The sequence below is a fragment of the Ranitomeya imitator genome, chromosome 1 (assembly GCF_032444005.1).
Source record: "Ranitomeya imitator isolate aRanImi1 chromosome 1, aRanImi1.pri, whole genome shotgun sequence".
Taxonomy (NCBI): domain Eukaryota; kingdom Metazoa; phylum Chordata; class Amphibia; order Anura; family Dendrobatidae; genus Ranitomeya; species Ranitomeya imitator.
This window is the reverse complement of record NC_091282.1, coordinates 435,874,849-435,889,789: the sequence shown is the minus strand read 5'-3', so window position 1 is coordinate 435,889,789 and position 14,941 is coordinate 435,874,849. Positions and strand designations below refer to the sequence as shown.

The 14,941-nt window shown below is 43.7% G+C and overlaps 1 protein-coding gene across 1 annotated transcript in view; it reads left to right on the top strand.

The window, feature by feature from the left end:
- The window catches only part of FXN (frataxin), a 68,192-nt gene that overhangs the window by 41,911 nt on the left and 11,340 nt on the right, over nucleotides 1–14,941 (top strand). Inside the window, exon 3 of the mRNA XM_069763717.1 lies at nucleotides 5,907–6,027. Coding sequence (XP_069619818.1) covers nucleotides 5,907–6,027 — 121 coding nt within the window. The remainder of the gene's footprint in view (nucleotides 1–5,906; nucleotides 6,028–14,941) is intronic.

The window sequence follows — 14,941 nt, the reverse complement described above, 5'->3', positions numbered from 1 at the left end:
GGGCTTCCTGGGCCGTTCGGCACCAGGCCTCAGCAGAACAGGTTTGCAAGGCTGCGACCTGGTCTAGTTTGCATACTTTTGTCAAACATTATAATGTCCACTCCCAGATCTCTGCAGATGCAAGTCTGGGTAGAAGGATTCTTCAAGCGGCGGTGGCGCACTTATAGAAAATCATTATCTGGATAATTATTACTGGTGAGTTAACTTCCCTCCCAGGGACTGCTTTAGGACATCCCACAGTCCTGTGTCCCCCAATGAGGCGAAGGAGAAATAGGGATTTTTGTGTTACTCACCGTAAAATCCTTTCCTCCGAGACGCTCATTGGGGAACACAGCTCCCTCCCTGGTAGCCTGATGGCTGCTTTGGCTATATCTGATTTTGTTACTCAGTAGGATCTTTTCTAGACATAAGTTTTCTGTATTTATGCTGTTATATCATTTCTTGTTTTTTGTTCTCCTACTGCTTTTGCACCAAACTGGATTCTCCGGTAGCCAGTGTCAGGGTGTATACGACGGAGGAGGAGCTAAGTTGTTTTTTTTTTTCAAGTTTACTTAGTGTCAGCCTCCTGGCGGCAGAAGCATACACCCACAGTCCTGTGTCCCCCAATGAGCGTCTCGTAAAAAAGGATTTTATGGTGAGTAACACAAAAATCCCTATTTCAAGTTACGACCTTGCCCTTCGGTCTTGCATCCACACCCAGAGTGTTCGCCATTATCATGGCGACTGTCATGTCTCTCTTGCACTCTGGGTGCGTGGCCGTCCTGCCCTACCTGGTCAACTTTCCAGCCGTTCTTCCAGGACTGCGCTGAGTCCATCTATATATACCTTGCGATACCTTTCCTCACCTGAGCGGGCGGATAGACTTAGATAGTTCTTTCTCATTTCCAGCCCAGCAGATATCCTTTTTAAGGATGATCCTGGACACCTCCAGAGGGTTGCTATCCCTCCCTTGAAACAAGGCCGTGGCCCTTCAACAGGGAGCCCCCTCACTCCGGACAAGACTGGCCATTTGGCAACTCTGGCAAAGGCCAGAAGGGCCTTTCTGGTCATGGGCTGCCTTGTCTGCTACGTCGTTAAAAGAATCGGGTTCTTAAGACGGCTGAATTTTAGCCCCAGTCCGTACCTGCCCTCATTCCATCCGATTTGCTATCAGAGTCCTTAATAAAATTAAAAAAAAAAAAATAATAAATGGTGGCAACGGAGGCAGTTCCCTTCGCTCCGTTTGTTTTCTGCAGGTCAAACCGGTCCCCAGAGAGTAGTCTCTGAGCGTCTTTCTCGTCAGGGAGAGATCCTTTCTCCCGGATTAATGGTTACTAGTGGCTACGGAGCGATACCAAGGCCTCTGGTTTTCTCAAGAATCCAGTCTCCCAATCAGTTTTCTGGGGAACCCAACGGTACCACTGCTCCTACAGCAGGTCCAATGCCTTCTGGCAGGTGGTCTCCCCAACCGTATTCAATCGGATTTTGTCACGGTTGTGCCATACATCTATCAACTAACAGGTACCCGCAGTCAGGCACCTTGACCTACGTGCCTCGCACTCTCTGATGGACCGAGATCTACCATTCGGTGATCTCTGCAGCACACACCACAGGGATGGAACTCTGGGCGGCAGTTTTTTCCTCAGCTGCCAGGGTCTCGCCTCAAGTGAGTTAGAACTTCATCCGGAAGTCTTCCATCAGATCTGCCTTCACTGGAGCACTCCAGATGTAGATCGGATGGCGTCCAGAGTGAACGCCAATGTACTCCAGTTCATGGTTCGGCCTCGAGATTCAAAAGCCATCGCAGGGCATGCTCTGGTTCTTCCGTCATACCAGCTCTATCACGCCTCTTCCGCTAATTCTGAGAGTCTTTAGGAAGCAGAAAGGCCCCAGTGATCCTGGGAGATCCACACTGACCAAGTCAGGTGTTAGGTTTTTTTGTTTGCGGAACTAGTATTTTTCCATCTTATTGCAACAAAACTGCAAGTAGGGACTTTCTCGCAGAGTTTTTCACATGTGGTTCCTCCATCGCTTATAGTTACACCTTGGGACTTTAATAGTCTGGTGGGCCTTACAGTAGACTCCTTGTGATATGGATAGACTTTTACTATCCTGCAGTCTTCAGAGCTGGCCGCTCTGTTCTTCAGACTTTTTTCCTTATTACCATCAAAGCAAGGTTGTCCTCAGGCTGTCCTTATCTTGGCTGTTTCCAAGGCGGTATCGTATGGTTACGAGGGCATCGTTCTTCCTCATCTCTTCGTCTCCAATCCACAAAACGGAATGGGTTCTCCATAATCTGGACGAAGTGAGTGCTCCGAGTAGGTACGTATCGAGGACCGCGTCCTTCCGAAGGTTGGACACTTTATTTGGGCTTCCTGATGGTCACAGGAAGGGTTTAGCCATTTCATCAGCCATATTAGCCTGGTGGATTCGTTTCACCATTCAGGAGTCCTTCTGTGCTAGATGTCAGCCTATCTCCCTGTCTGAGGGCTCTAGGCACCAGACATCGGCAAGCATGGCTGCAAGCTTACAGATTCATCTAGTCTGCATGCATTCTTGAAGCACTATAATTCCCACACTTCCACAGATGTGAGTTTGGGCAAGCGGACTCTGCAGACCGCAGTGGCGCACTTGTAAGTAGAGGTTAAGGTACCTTCACACTAAACGATATCGCTAGCAATCCGTGACGTTGCAGCGTCCTCGCTAGCGATATCGTTTAGTTTGACACGCAGCAGCGATCAGAATCCTGCTGTGATGTCGTTGGTCGGGGCTAGAGGGCCAGACCTTTCTTTGGTCGCTGGCTCTCCCGCTGACATCGCTGAATCGGCGTGTGTGACACCGATTCAGCGATGTCTTCGCTGGTAACCAGGGTAAACATCGGGTTACTAAGCGCAGGGCCGCGCTTAGTATCCCGATGTTTACCCTGGTTACCATCCTAAAAGTAAAAAAAACAAACGCTACATACTTAGCACAGCGGCCGGAAAGCAGAGCGGTGACGTCACCGCTCTGCTTTCCGGCTGCCCGGCGCTCACAGCCAGACCAGAGAAGCACAGCGCCGGGGACAGACAGCGGTAGGTAAGTATGTAGCGTTTGTTTTTTTTACTTTTAGGATGGTAACCAGGGTAAACATCGGGTTACTAAGCGCGGCCCTGCGCTTAGTAACCCGATGTTTACTACTGGTTACCGGCATCGTTGGTCGCTGGAGAGCGGTCTGTGTGACAGCTCTCCAGCGACCAAACAGCGGCGCTGCAGCGATCCGGATCGTTGTCTGGATCACTGCAGCATCGTTTAGTGTGAAGGTACCTTTACACAGGGCCTGATCTGATGTTGTCCCCACCCAGGGACTGCTTTGGGACGTCCCACAGTCTGTGTCCCCCAATGAGGCGAAGGAGAAATAGGGATTTTTTTGTACTCACCGTAAAATCCTTTTCTCTGAGCCATTCATTGGGGGACAGAGCTCCCACCCTGTTATTAGATGTGCTTGTTTTTATAATTTGACATGCTATACTGTCATATATACTTAGACATGCTATACGCTCATATGTTGTTATTGATCTCCTACTGCTTTTGCACCGAACTGGTTAGCTGAGAGCCAGCAGGAGGGTGTATACTGCAGGGGAGGAGCTAACTTTCTTTGTATCACTTAGTGTCAGCCTCCTGGTGGCAGCAGCATAACACCCATGGTCCTGTGTCCCCCAATGAATGGCTCGGAGAAAAGGATTTTAAGGTGAGTACACAAAATCCCTATTTTCTCCACGCTGCATTCGGCTGCGTGCAGGTGCTGGACAGCGTAGTAAAACTATTACCATAACAATATTACCCTGCAGATTGACCCGCAGGTTTTTCTAGGTAGTAGCGTTGTTTCTGGTGACAGGTTCCCTTTAAAAGGGATTTTCCCAATAAATACATGTATCGCTTATTAACTGAAGAGGTGATTAATGTTTGCTCACTGAGACACCCACTGACGCAGAGCAGAGGTCCCAATCTTCTCTGTGTGAATGGAGCACCCCATAAGAAAATAATATTGCAAATAATGGTAATTTATTACATGAGGATGGGATTTATTCTTTGTAAATTTAGAGCCCATTTGTACAGGACATATAATCTGAAAGGAGCAGGATAGTTGTGTAGTCTAAAGGGGCCACCAATTGCCCAATAAATAAGCAAAATGTTTATTTTTAAGCTTAAAAATGTGTAAACATGATATACTGACGATTAACCTTATGTTTTATATTCGTAACGATCATATTAACCCCTTAACGTCCAATGAGGGATACAGTCCGTCATGGCTGGGCTGTCAGTTCCCGCAACAGGACGGGCTATACCCGTCATGCATTGAAACTGTCACAGCGTGTAAACACCACGCAGTGACAGTTCAGTGCCGACAGCTGTCTGTGACAGCTGAGAGGCACGGGAAGAGGTGCAGGGACCCATGCCATTGGTTTCTGCACCCAGATCGCTGTGATCGGTCGGTCAATCTGACTGACCGATCACGCTGGAGATGCTGAAATATCAGCACTTCCTGCCTGATCAGTGCAGCAGCTCAGCTATGCCAGTGGCTGATCGTCTGCACTAACAGCCAGGAGCGGTGTCAGCGCTTCCCCTGGCTGTTAACCCCCAAGCGCGATCGCCGCGTTCAGGAGTGAAGCCGAGGGACGGACGCTCCCTCTGCCATCAGATCTGTGTCCCTGAGATGTAATTGCGGGGGCCCGATCGTTGCCATAGTGACCATGACAACCCCCAGGTCACCAAGCTACCGAAAACTTCTGAGACCATTCTCACAGCATTGTGTCAGAAGCTGCCAGTATAGATATAATGCAGTGCAGTAATTGCAATCAAAGTACAAATAAAAGTGAAAGTCCTGGAATTTAAAAAAAAAAAATTATATATATATAAAAATAAAGAATAAAGTTATAGCTCTCAAAATAAGGTGATGCAAAAATAAATATTTTCTTTCTATAAAAGTTTTTGTGTGAAAGCGCCAAAACATAAACAACTACAGTACAGACAAAAGTTTGGACACACCACCTCATCTAAAGATTTTTCTGTATTTTCATGACATTCACACTGAAGGCATCAAAACTATGAATTAACACATGTGGAATTATATACTTAACAAAAAAGTGTGAAACAACTGAAATGATGTCTTATATTCTAGGTTCTTCAAAGTAGCCAACTTTTGCTTTGATGATGGTTTTTGCCACTGCACTTGGGGACACTTTCAAAGTTTACCCAATTTTTCGGACTGACTGACCTTCATTTCTTAAAGCAATGATGGCCACTCGTTTTTCTTTACTTAGCTGCTTTTTTCTTGCCATAATACAAATTCTAACAGTCTATTCAGTAGGACTATCAGCTGTGTATCCACCAGACTTCTGCACAACACAACTGATGATCCCAACCCCATTTATAAGGCAAGAAATCTCACTTACTAAACCTGACAGGGCACACCTGTGAAGTGAAAACCATTCCCGGTGACTATCTCTTGAAGCTCATCAAGAGAATGCCAAGAGTGTGCAAAGCAGTCATCAAAGCAAAAGGTGGCTACTTTGAAGAACCTAGAATATAAGCCATAATTTCAGTTGTTTCACGCTTTTTTGTTAAGTATATAATACTGATCAAAAAATACTGACGAGTGAATGAGGCCTTACGTACCTGGAATCTGGCTGTCAATCAGAATGACCTCAGAAGTCCCGCACTGTCTACAGAGAGGACCAGAAAAGAAGCCACCGATCTATAGACGTGACGTTAGCAGAGGCTTCTAAATCCACGGCAGTAGCGCTCTGTGCCTGGAAAAACGGTGCAGCGCACAACAGGCAGGTAGCAACTACATGCCTGTTTGTGCTTCGGTACCTTTCGGAATCTTTTTCAGCTTGATGCTTATTGCTTTATACCTATAAACAAACAAACATGTTTGTTATTCACAGTACTTTGGATGAAACTACCTTTGAGAGGTTGGCAGCAGATACACTGTATTCCCTGGCTGAGTTCTTTGAGGATCTGGCTGATCAGCCATTCACACCAAGTGATTATGATGTTTCCTTTGGGGTATGTACCTTATTTTATTATCTTTATCGTTTTCGAAAATATTGGCCATTGATTCTTCAACTTATGTTCAACTTTCTTTTAAGTTCTTTACTCTGGGTGTACATTTGCAGGGATTATCATGCTAAGAGAGCTGCTGTACATTAATTTACCATATGTACAGTGCCTTGAAAAAGTATTCATACTCTGTGACCTTTTCAACATTACACCCACAAACAAAATGTATTTTATGTGATCTAACAACACAAAGTGGTAAGTATTTGTGAATTGTATAGGAAATGATGCATGGTTTTCTAAATATTTTAAATGTATATCTGAAAATTGTGCCATGCATAGCGTTTTGAATTTAGCCCAAAAAGTGCTAGTTTGGTCTCATCTGACCAGGGAACCTTCTTCCACATGCTAGCTGTGTCCCCTACATGGCTTTTTGCAAACTGCAAATGCGACTTATGGCTTGCTTTCAAAAATGTCTATCTTCTTGCCATACTTCCATAAAGGCCAGATTTGTGATGTATACAATGAATAGTTTTCCTGTTCTCCCACCTCAGCTGTGGATGTCTGCAGCTCTTCTAGAGTGACATGGGCATTTTGGCTTTTTTTGTTAGTTTAGGTGGACAGCACGTCTTGGTAGGTTTGCGGTTGTGATATACTACTTCCATTTTTGGACGATGGATTGAACAGTGCTCCGTGAGCTGTTCAGAGCTTGGGCTATACATATATTTTTCTTATTACTTAATCCTGCTTTACTTTTCTTGACAACTTTATCCTGGACCTGTCTTGTGGGTTCCTTGGTTTTCATGATGCTGTTTTGATCAATAATGTTCTCAAACAAAGGCCTTCACAAAACAGCTGTAGTTGTACTGAGAATAAATTACACACAGGAGGACTCAATTTACAATTTGTTTCTACTTCTGGAGGCAATTGGTCACTCAGGATTTTATTTATTGGTAATAGACTACGGGAGGCTGAATGCAAATGCACGTCACATTGTTCTGATTCATATTTTGCAAATTAGATAACCATGTATCCATTCATTTACACTTCACTAATACTTGCTACTTTGTGTTGGTAGATCACATAAAATCGAAATCAGATATATTTAAGTTTGTAGGTATAATGTGGGAAAGAATACTTTTTCAAGGCATTGTGTACGGTGTCTTATGCTTAGCACTTCTGTCGTTAGAGGAACCATACTGGAGAGCTGCAAGGTATCACCTGCTTTCATTCTGGATGACCGATGCTATCTTTTTATTATGTTGCATTCATTTAAATGGCTGACATGTAATAATAGATTTTTTTGTATAGAAGGGTGTATTTTTCTACGGTGACAACTAAGAGCCAGAGGCATTAAAGAGTAACCGAAGTTTATTTTTATTACATAAATTAATAGAACACATGAAAGATATCTCACAAAGTTTCTTATTTATTAGAAAAATCCGCTTCTCTCTCCGCCAGGACTGATCAATCATACTCAAAATAAAATCTGAATTAAGTGAAGACAGATTACGCAGGTCTGCAAGGATAAAATAGTTTGATAAATGAGGTGATTTTTCTATATTTTCCATCGCTGAACTCTTTAAAAATAGCGAAAAAATTCCATCACGTACAGATTTTTTTTCACAAACACTGACTTCATAGGCTTTTTCTTACAACATACTTTAACCCTTTTGCATGACCTTTGAAGGATGATTTTAGTGTCATTAGATTGGTAGGATTTTTTTTATTTAGTTTATTAATGATATACCCGTGCTCCGGGGCGGCCTGTGGGGGGTCTTCATGTGGTGCTCTGCTTGCATATTCATACTGATGGCTTCTGACAGATCACTGATCCCCTAGTGATCTGTCCCCTATTTACATTTTCTATATACAGCTCTGGCAAAAATTAAGAGACCACTGTAAATTTTTCAGTGTCTGATTTTTCTCTTTATAGGTACCGTATTTTTCGCTTTGTAAGATGCACTTTTTTCCCCAAAATTTGGGGGGGAATGGGGGTGCATCTTACAATGCTGATATACCGCTTACCGTTGCAGGCTGGGATGAGGGGGTGTCTGCCGCCGCTGCCCAGGGTGTCCGCCCTGCCCAGGGTGATGCTGGCGCCTACGGTGCTGCGGGAGGGGGGGGGCTTCAACATTTTGTGAAAGGCCTGAGCCCCCCCGGCAGTTCGTCCATGCTTTCCTGTGCGGTGGACTTCGGGAGGATGGCTGCCGGAAGGCGGCGCATGCGCAGATGGAGATCTCGGAACCAGGATCTCGGGAGATGAGATTTCAGCGCTGAGATCTTAGTCCTTCGTTAAATAAGATTTTGTTCACGTGATCCCCTAATCAGAAGCACATTAAGAAGAATGAGGTGTACTCTGGTTGGAGTTCAGCTATGGAATGGCTGTCAGACATGTTTTTTATAAAACTGTGCAGTGGTCTCCTAATTTTTGCCAGAGCTGATTATTTATTTTTTTATGGATAACGTGAAAGAAAAGGATTACATACACATTATATATGCGATCATGATGCAGGGCAGGCGCCACCGCTGGCACCTGCCTGCAGAACGGTTTTTTTTCCTTGCTATATGCAATATTCATTATGTAAATGAAGGTCAGTGAGGGATCAGTGACCTGTTAGAAGCCGTACACATGAATACCTAAGCAGAGAACCACATGAAGACCCTCCCATCCCCACAGGCCTCTTCGCAGCACAAGCATATCATTAACTCAAAACTGAAAATAAAGATTAAACAGCCATTAGATGGATCTCTTCAACCAAGGTAACGGCACCGACCTTACACTGTGGGGTAGGTTACTGAACACAATCCTGCTGACAGGTTCACTTTAACACTTTATACTCAGGCTCAAATAAACTACAGCAATATCTTCGGATGGTGTGACAAAGATCTAGAAAGCTATGGGTCTACTCGCTTTTTTTTATCATGTTGCTATCAAGAACCCTGCTGCAGACATACAGCGGGAGTCTGTCCAGGAGATACAGAAAGACAGAGGGGTGAGAGGGGAGCGCTGCGGTGAGCTTACCTGCCTGAGCGCAGGACCTGAAACACGTTACCACCGGGGGAGGGGCCAGAGCCAGACGCCGAGCAGCGATGATTACTCTCCGGTTTCGCCAGTCGTCTTAACGTGCCGAAGTCAAGCCAGGATGTCGATGTAGTACTAACGAGTGAGACGCTAAGAGTGGTCAGGACGTAGAAAAAGGTCAGGTAGCCGTAGATAGCAGTGAAGTACAAACGCGACAGACAGAAGATTAGTAAGAGTACCAAGCCGGAGGTCAGAGCCAGAAACACAGTAAGCACAGAGTCACAAAGCAAAGCACAGAAATAGAACACGGACCGGATCATACACGAAAAGGAAAACGGACTACACAGTATGCAAGCACAACAGGGGTTCAGGCACACAGCCAGAACAGATGTATCACTGACAGGGATCCCCAGAAGGAGGCTGGTAAATATAGCCCTCCCCAAACCAAAAGGCCATACAATTAACCCCGAGAGGACCGGGAAGGAACCCTGTCCACAACCATGATAGTTGCTTTTTGATTGGCAGAATAATGTAGCATGTTTTGTTATTTTAACCAGAGAAAAATGTGAACGTCATTTAAAGGGAACCTGCCAGCTCCCCTTGCCTGCCTAGACTGCTCCATATTTCTACATTCTAATAAGCTCCTTCTTATACTTTTAGTGATACTCTTTAATTGCAGAATCAAGTTTTAATCTGTGTTCACACTATGTAATTTTACAGGGACTAGTGCAGCAGGGAGTTGGTTCCCCCAGACTAATCCTCCTTCCCATCTTGTCAGCACACATGCGCGCGACGATTTGCCACCCTTGGGTATATGTAGTTTATCTTGATGTACGCTATCCGTGGGAGGCATGCGCGAATCATCACTCATGCCCCGAGGGACATGCTTATAAGATGGGAGGGAGGATTAGATTTGGGGTAATCCATGCCCTGCATTTACAGTTGTATGAGGTTAGGTTCATGTTGCGGTGTAGCTGCTTTATCCAGACAGCTGAAAAGATGTACCGTATATACTCGAGTATAAGCCGAGATTTTCAGCCCATTTTTTGGGGCTGAAAGTCCCCCTCTCGGCTTATACTCGAGTCATACCTGGGGGTCGGCAAGGGAGGTGGTGCGGGGGCTGTCTAGTTATACTTACCTGCTCCGGCGCGGTCCCTGCAGTCCCGGCTTCTCCTGGCGCTGCATCTTCTTCCTGTATTGAGCGGTCACATGGTACCGGCTCATTACAGTCATGAATATGCGGCTCCACCTCCCATAGAGGTGGAGCCGCATATTCATGACTGAAAATGAGCAGTAACTGTGACCGCTCAATACAGGAAGAAGATGTAGCGCTGGGAGAAGCCGGGACTGCAGGGACCGCGCCGGAGCAGGTAAGTATACGGGGAGGGGAGCGCTGCGTGATATTTACCTGCTCCTCGCTCCGGTGCGGCTCCATCTCCAACGTCCTCTGACAGTGACGCTCAGGTCTTAGGGTGCGGTGACGTAGTCAGTGTGCGCCCTCTGCTGAGCGTCAGTGCTGGAGACGGAGCCGCACGAGGAACAGATAAATATTAAAAGCGCCGGCGTCCTGAGCAAGAGAGGTGAGTATGTGATTTTTTTTTTTTATTTATTGCAGCAGCAGCATTATATATTGGACAGCTTTATATGGAACATCTATGGGGCAATAATCAACGGTGCAGAGCATTATATATGGGGCACAGCTTTCTATGGAGAATCTATGGGGCCATAATGAACAGTGCAGAGCATTATATATGGCACAGCTTTATATGGAGCATCTATGGGGCAATAATCAATGGTGCAGAGCATTATATATGGCACAGCTTTATATGGAGCGTCTATGGGGCCATAATGAACGGTGCAGAGCATTCTATATGGCACAGTTTTATATGGAGCATCTATGGGGCAGTAATGAACGGTGCAGAGCATTCTATATGCCACAGCTTCATTATGGCCCCATAGATGCTCCATATAAACGGTGCAGAGCATTCTATATAGCACAGTTTTATATGGAGCATCTATGGGGCCATAATGAACGGTGCAGAGCATTCTATATGGCACAGCTTTATGTGGAGCATCTATGGGGCAATAATGAATGGTACGGAGTATCTATTTTTATTTTTGAAATTCATCGGTAGCTGCTGCATTTCCTACCCTAGGCTTATACTCGAGTCAATAAGTTTTCCCAGTTTTTTGTGGCAAAATTAGGGGGGTCGGCTTATGCTCGAGTATATACGGTATTTTATTTTTTTTTATATTGTATTTGTTTGTATCAATGTGTAGTATTTGTTTTATTTTATACTATCTGTGTGTGCATATGTGCTTTTGGAAATAGAATGGCAAACTGCTAGTTATGTAAAAGATTTTAGTTTACATAAAAAAAAAAAAGGTTTAATGTCTGAAGTTGCTCAATTTTGTGATGGGGACATTTTATTGATATAAGCTGATCAAAAAAATTAAGAAAACACTTGCTCAAGTCAATTACTCTTCAGGAATATTAATCTGTCCAGCCAGGAAGCCTAAGCGATTGGAAATCAATTTCACCTGCTTTGGTGTAGAAGAAAATGACAACAGGTCAGCGCTGGAAAGTCTGCAAGACAAGTCCGAAAAAGGGAATTAAAGTAGTTGGAGTAGTAAGATAACAGTACGGGCTTTTTAATCAAAGTCTATTAGGAAAACCATTTTAATTATTACATTAAATGGACATTTAACATTAAAATAAACTCTAAAACTTTAGCTCTAGACCACCCCATAAGTGTTCCTTTTCTTCTTTTTTTTTTCTATGAGCAGTGTATATCAGTACAAATATTTAACTAAGTCAGTGAGATCATATGGATAAAAATGATTATTTGGATCCACACAATATTCCTATTACAAGGATAAATAAGGTTAAGGCACGGGCAGGTAGTTTTATTAGATGTGAAATAGCAGCTAGAAATATCACCTTATTCAGCGTCTGCTATGCATTCCCTAAATCCTTATATAACCCCCTGACGCCCCTTCTATACTCCCCAAAAGCTTTTTTAATTTCTCCCGCACTGTGTGGTAATCGACTCAGTCCGGTCCGATGGGCGTGGTTTCAGATCTCTGCATCCTTCTCCCTGGCTTCTGCTCGCCGTCTTCCTAGCGTGGATAATGACAAACCTCGCCATGGACATATCGCGCCTGCTCCAAAATATCACGTTTTGTGCCTGCGCATTATTACGCCGAGACAATACTGGTCCTTCTCAAAAAATTAGCATATAGTGTTAAATTTCATTATTTACCATAATGTAATGATTACAATTAAACTTTCATATATTATAGATTCATTATCCACCAACTGAAATTTGTCAGGTCTTTTATTGTTTTAATACTGATGATTTTGGCATACAACTCCTGATAACCCAAAAAAACCTGTCTCAATAAATTAGCATATCAAGAAAAGGTTCTCTAAACGACCTATTACCCTAATCTTCTGAATCAACTAATTAACTCTAAACACATGCAAAAGATACCTGAGGCTTTTATAAACTCCCTGCCTGGTTCATTACTCAAAACCCCCATCATGGGTAAGACTAGCGACCTGACAGATGTCAAGAAGGCCATCATTGACACCCTCAAGCAAGAGGGTAAGACCCAGAAAGAAATTTCTCAACAAATAGGCTGTTCCCAGAGTGCTGTATCAAGGCACCTCAATGGTAAGTCTGTTGGAAGGAAACAATGTGGCAGAAAACGCTGTACAACGAGAAGAAGAGACCGGACCCTGAGGAAGATTGTGGAGAAGGACCGATTCCAGACCTTGGGGAACCTGAGGAAGCAGTGGACTGAGTCTGGTGTGGAAACATCCAGAGCCACCGTGCACAGGCGTGTGCAGGAAATGGGCTACGGGTGCCGCATTCCCCAGGTAAAGCCACTTTTGAACCATAAACAGCGGCAGAGGCGCCTGACCTGGGCTACAGAGAAGCAGCACTGGACTGTTGCTAAGTGGTCCCAAGTACTTTTTTCTGATGAAAGCAAATTTTGCATGTCATTCGGAAATCAAGGTGCCAGAGTCTGGAGGAAGACTGGGGAGAAGGAAATGCCAAAATGCCTGAAGTCCAGTGTCAAGTACCCACAGTCAGTGATGGTGTGGGGTGCCATGTCAGCTGCTGGTGTTGGTTCACTGTGTTTCATCAAGGGCAGGGTCAATGCAGCTAGCTATCAGGAGATTTTGGAGCATTTCATGCTTCCATCGGCTGAAATGCTTTATGGAGATGAAGATTTTATTTTTCAGCACGACCTGGCACCTGCTCACAGTGCCAAAACCACTGGTAAATGGTTTACTGACCATGGTATTACTGTGCTCAATTGGCCTGCCAACTCTCCTGACCTGAACCCCATAGAGAATCTGTGGGATATTGTGAAGAGAAAGTTGAGAGACGCAAGACCCAACACTCTGGATGAGCTTAAGGCCGCTATTGAAGCATCCTGGGCCTCCATAACATCTCAGCAGTGTCACAGGCTGATTGCCTCCATGCCACGCCGCATTGAAGCAGTCATTTCTGCCAAAGGATTCCCGACCAAGTATTGAGTGCATAACTGAACATTATTATTTGATGGTTTTTTTGTTTGTTATTAAAAAACACTTTTATTTGATTGGATGGGTGAAATATGCTAATTTATTGAGACAGGTTTTTTGGGTTATCAGGAGTTGTATGCCAAAATCATCAGTATTAAAACAATAAAAGACCTGACAAATTTCAGTTGGTGGATAATGAATCTATAATATATGAAAGTTTAATTGTAATCATTACATTATGGTAAATAATGAAATTTAACACTATATGCTAATTTTTTGAGAAGGACCTGTAGTTCTTGATTTAATTGTATGGGAATTTCGACCAACACTCCATCGACAACTTCACACAACTGGGTACTGTTTTCAACAAAGAGGAGTATCCCGTTGGTGTGATATGTCATACGTGTAAAAGATGGCAATAAATCTTTAACAAGTCTACAGGTTTGTGGGAAAATATTCCATATAACTAATATTTCATTTATTTAAAATATTGCTTATTCATCGCTTTAGAGTCCAGTGGATAGTGTCTCTTAATGATTGACAGCTTTATGTATATGAGTGTGCCTACTTTATGTAGGACATTGATAAGGGGGTTATTCGTTAGTGGACAACTCCTTTATTCTGTGAGTTCGTACAATTATGGGGATACAAAATTTATATAGTTTTTTTTTTTTTTTTTTAATTTATTCATTTAATTTCGTGTAATGATAATGTTGTTCTGGCTAGAATTCAGCAATTTGATTCGTGATGCACTGGTCGAGCATCCATTCCGTGACAGCCGGTCATGACATCGGCGCTTAGTTAATGCTGAAGGCACCTAGGGTGGAGAGTGCAGAAAGGAAGACTACATGCTAACAAGAGGACTGGACATCATACCAGGGCAGCAGGAATCTGTTAAATGCTTTTAACAACTGAGCTGTTCATGGCTTATTTTTTGTGGAAAATTTTTTATTTTCACCATATTATCCCAAATACAACTTTTTGATAACTTTTTATTCCACTTGGGGGTAGAATAATAAAAAAAGTCGTTATTCCTTTTTTTTTATTTTTTATGCCAGCTATTTAATAGAATTAACTGTCTACTTTTTTTTTTTCCTTCATGTCGATGCGAATACAGTTATTTCATATTCGTAAAAGTTTTTTTGCTTTTATACGCTGTAGGACGTTTGTAGAGAAAAATGTTGTGAATTCTGTGGCAGAGCTCCCTCCTGTGGTCACAAGTGGTACTTCGGCTGATTCTCTCTGTGAGCTTCTGTTGGTGGAGGGAAGTGGTACTGCGGCTTCTGAGTTTCCTCCCTCAGGTGATCTGGTGAGGTCGTTAGGTGCTTCTCTACTTAACTCGACCTAATGCTTTGATCCTG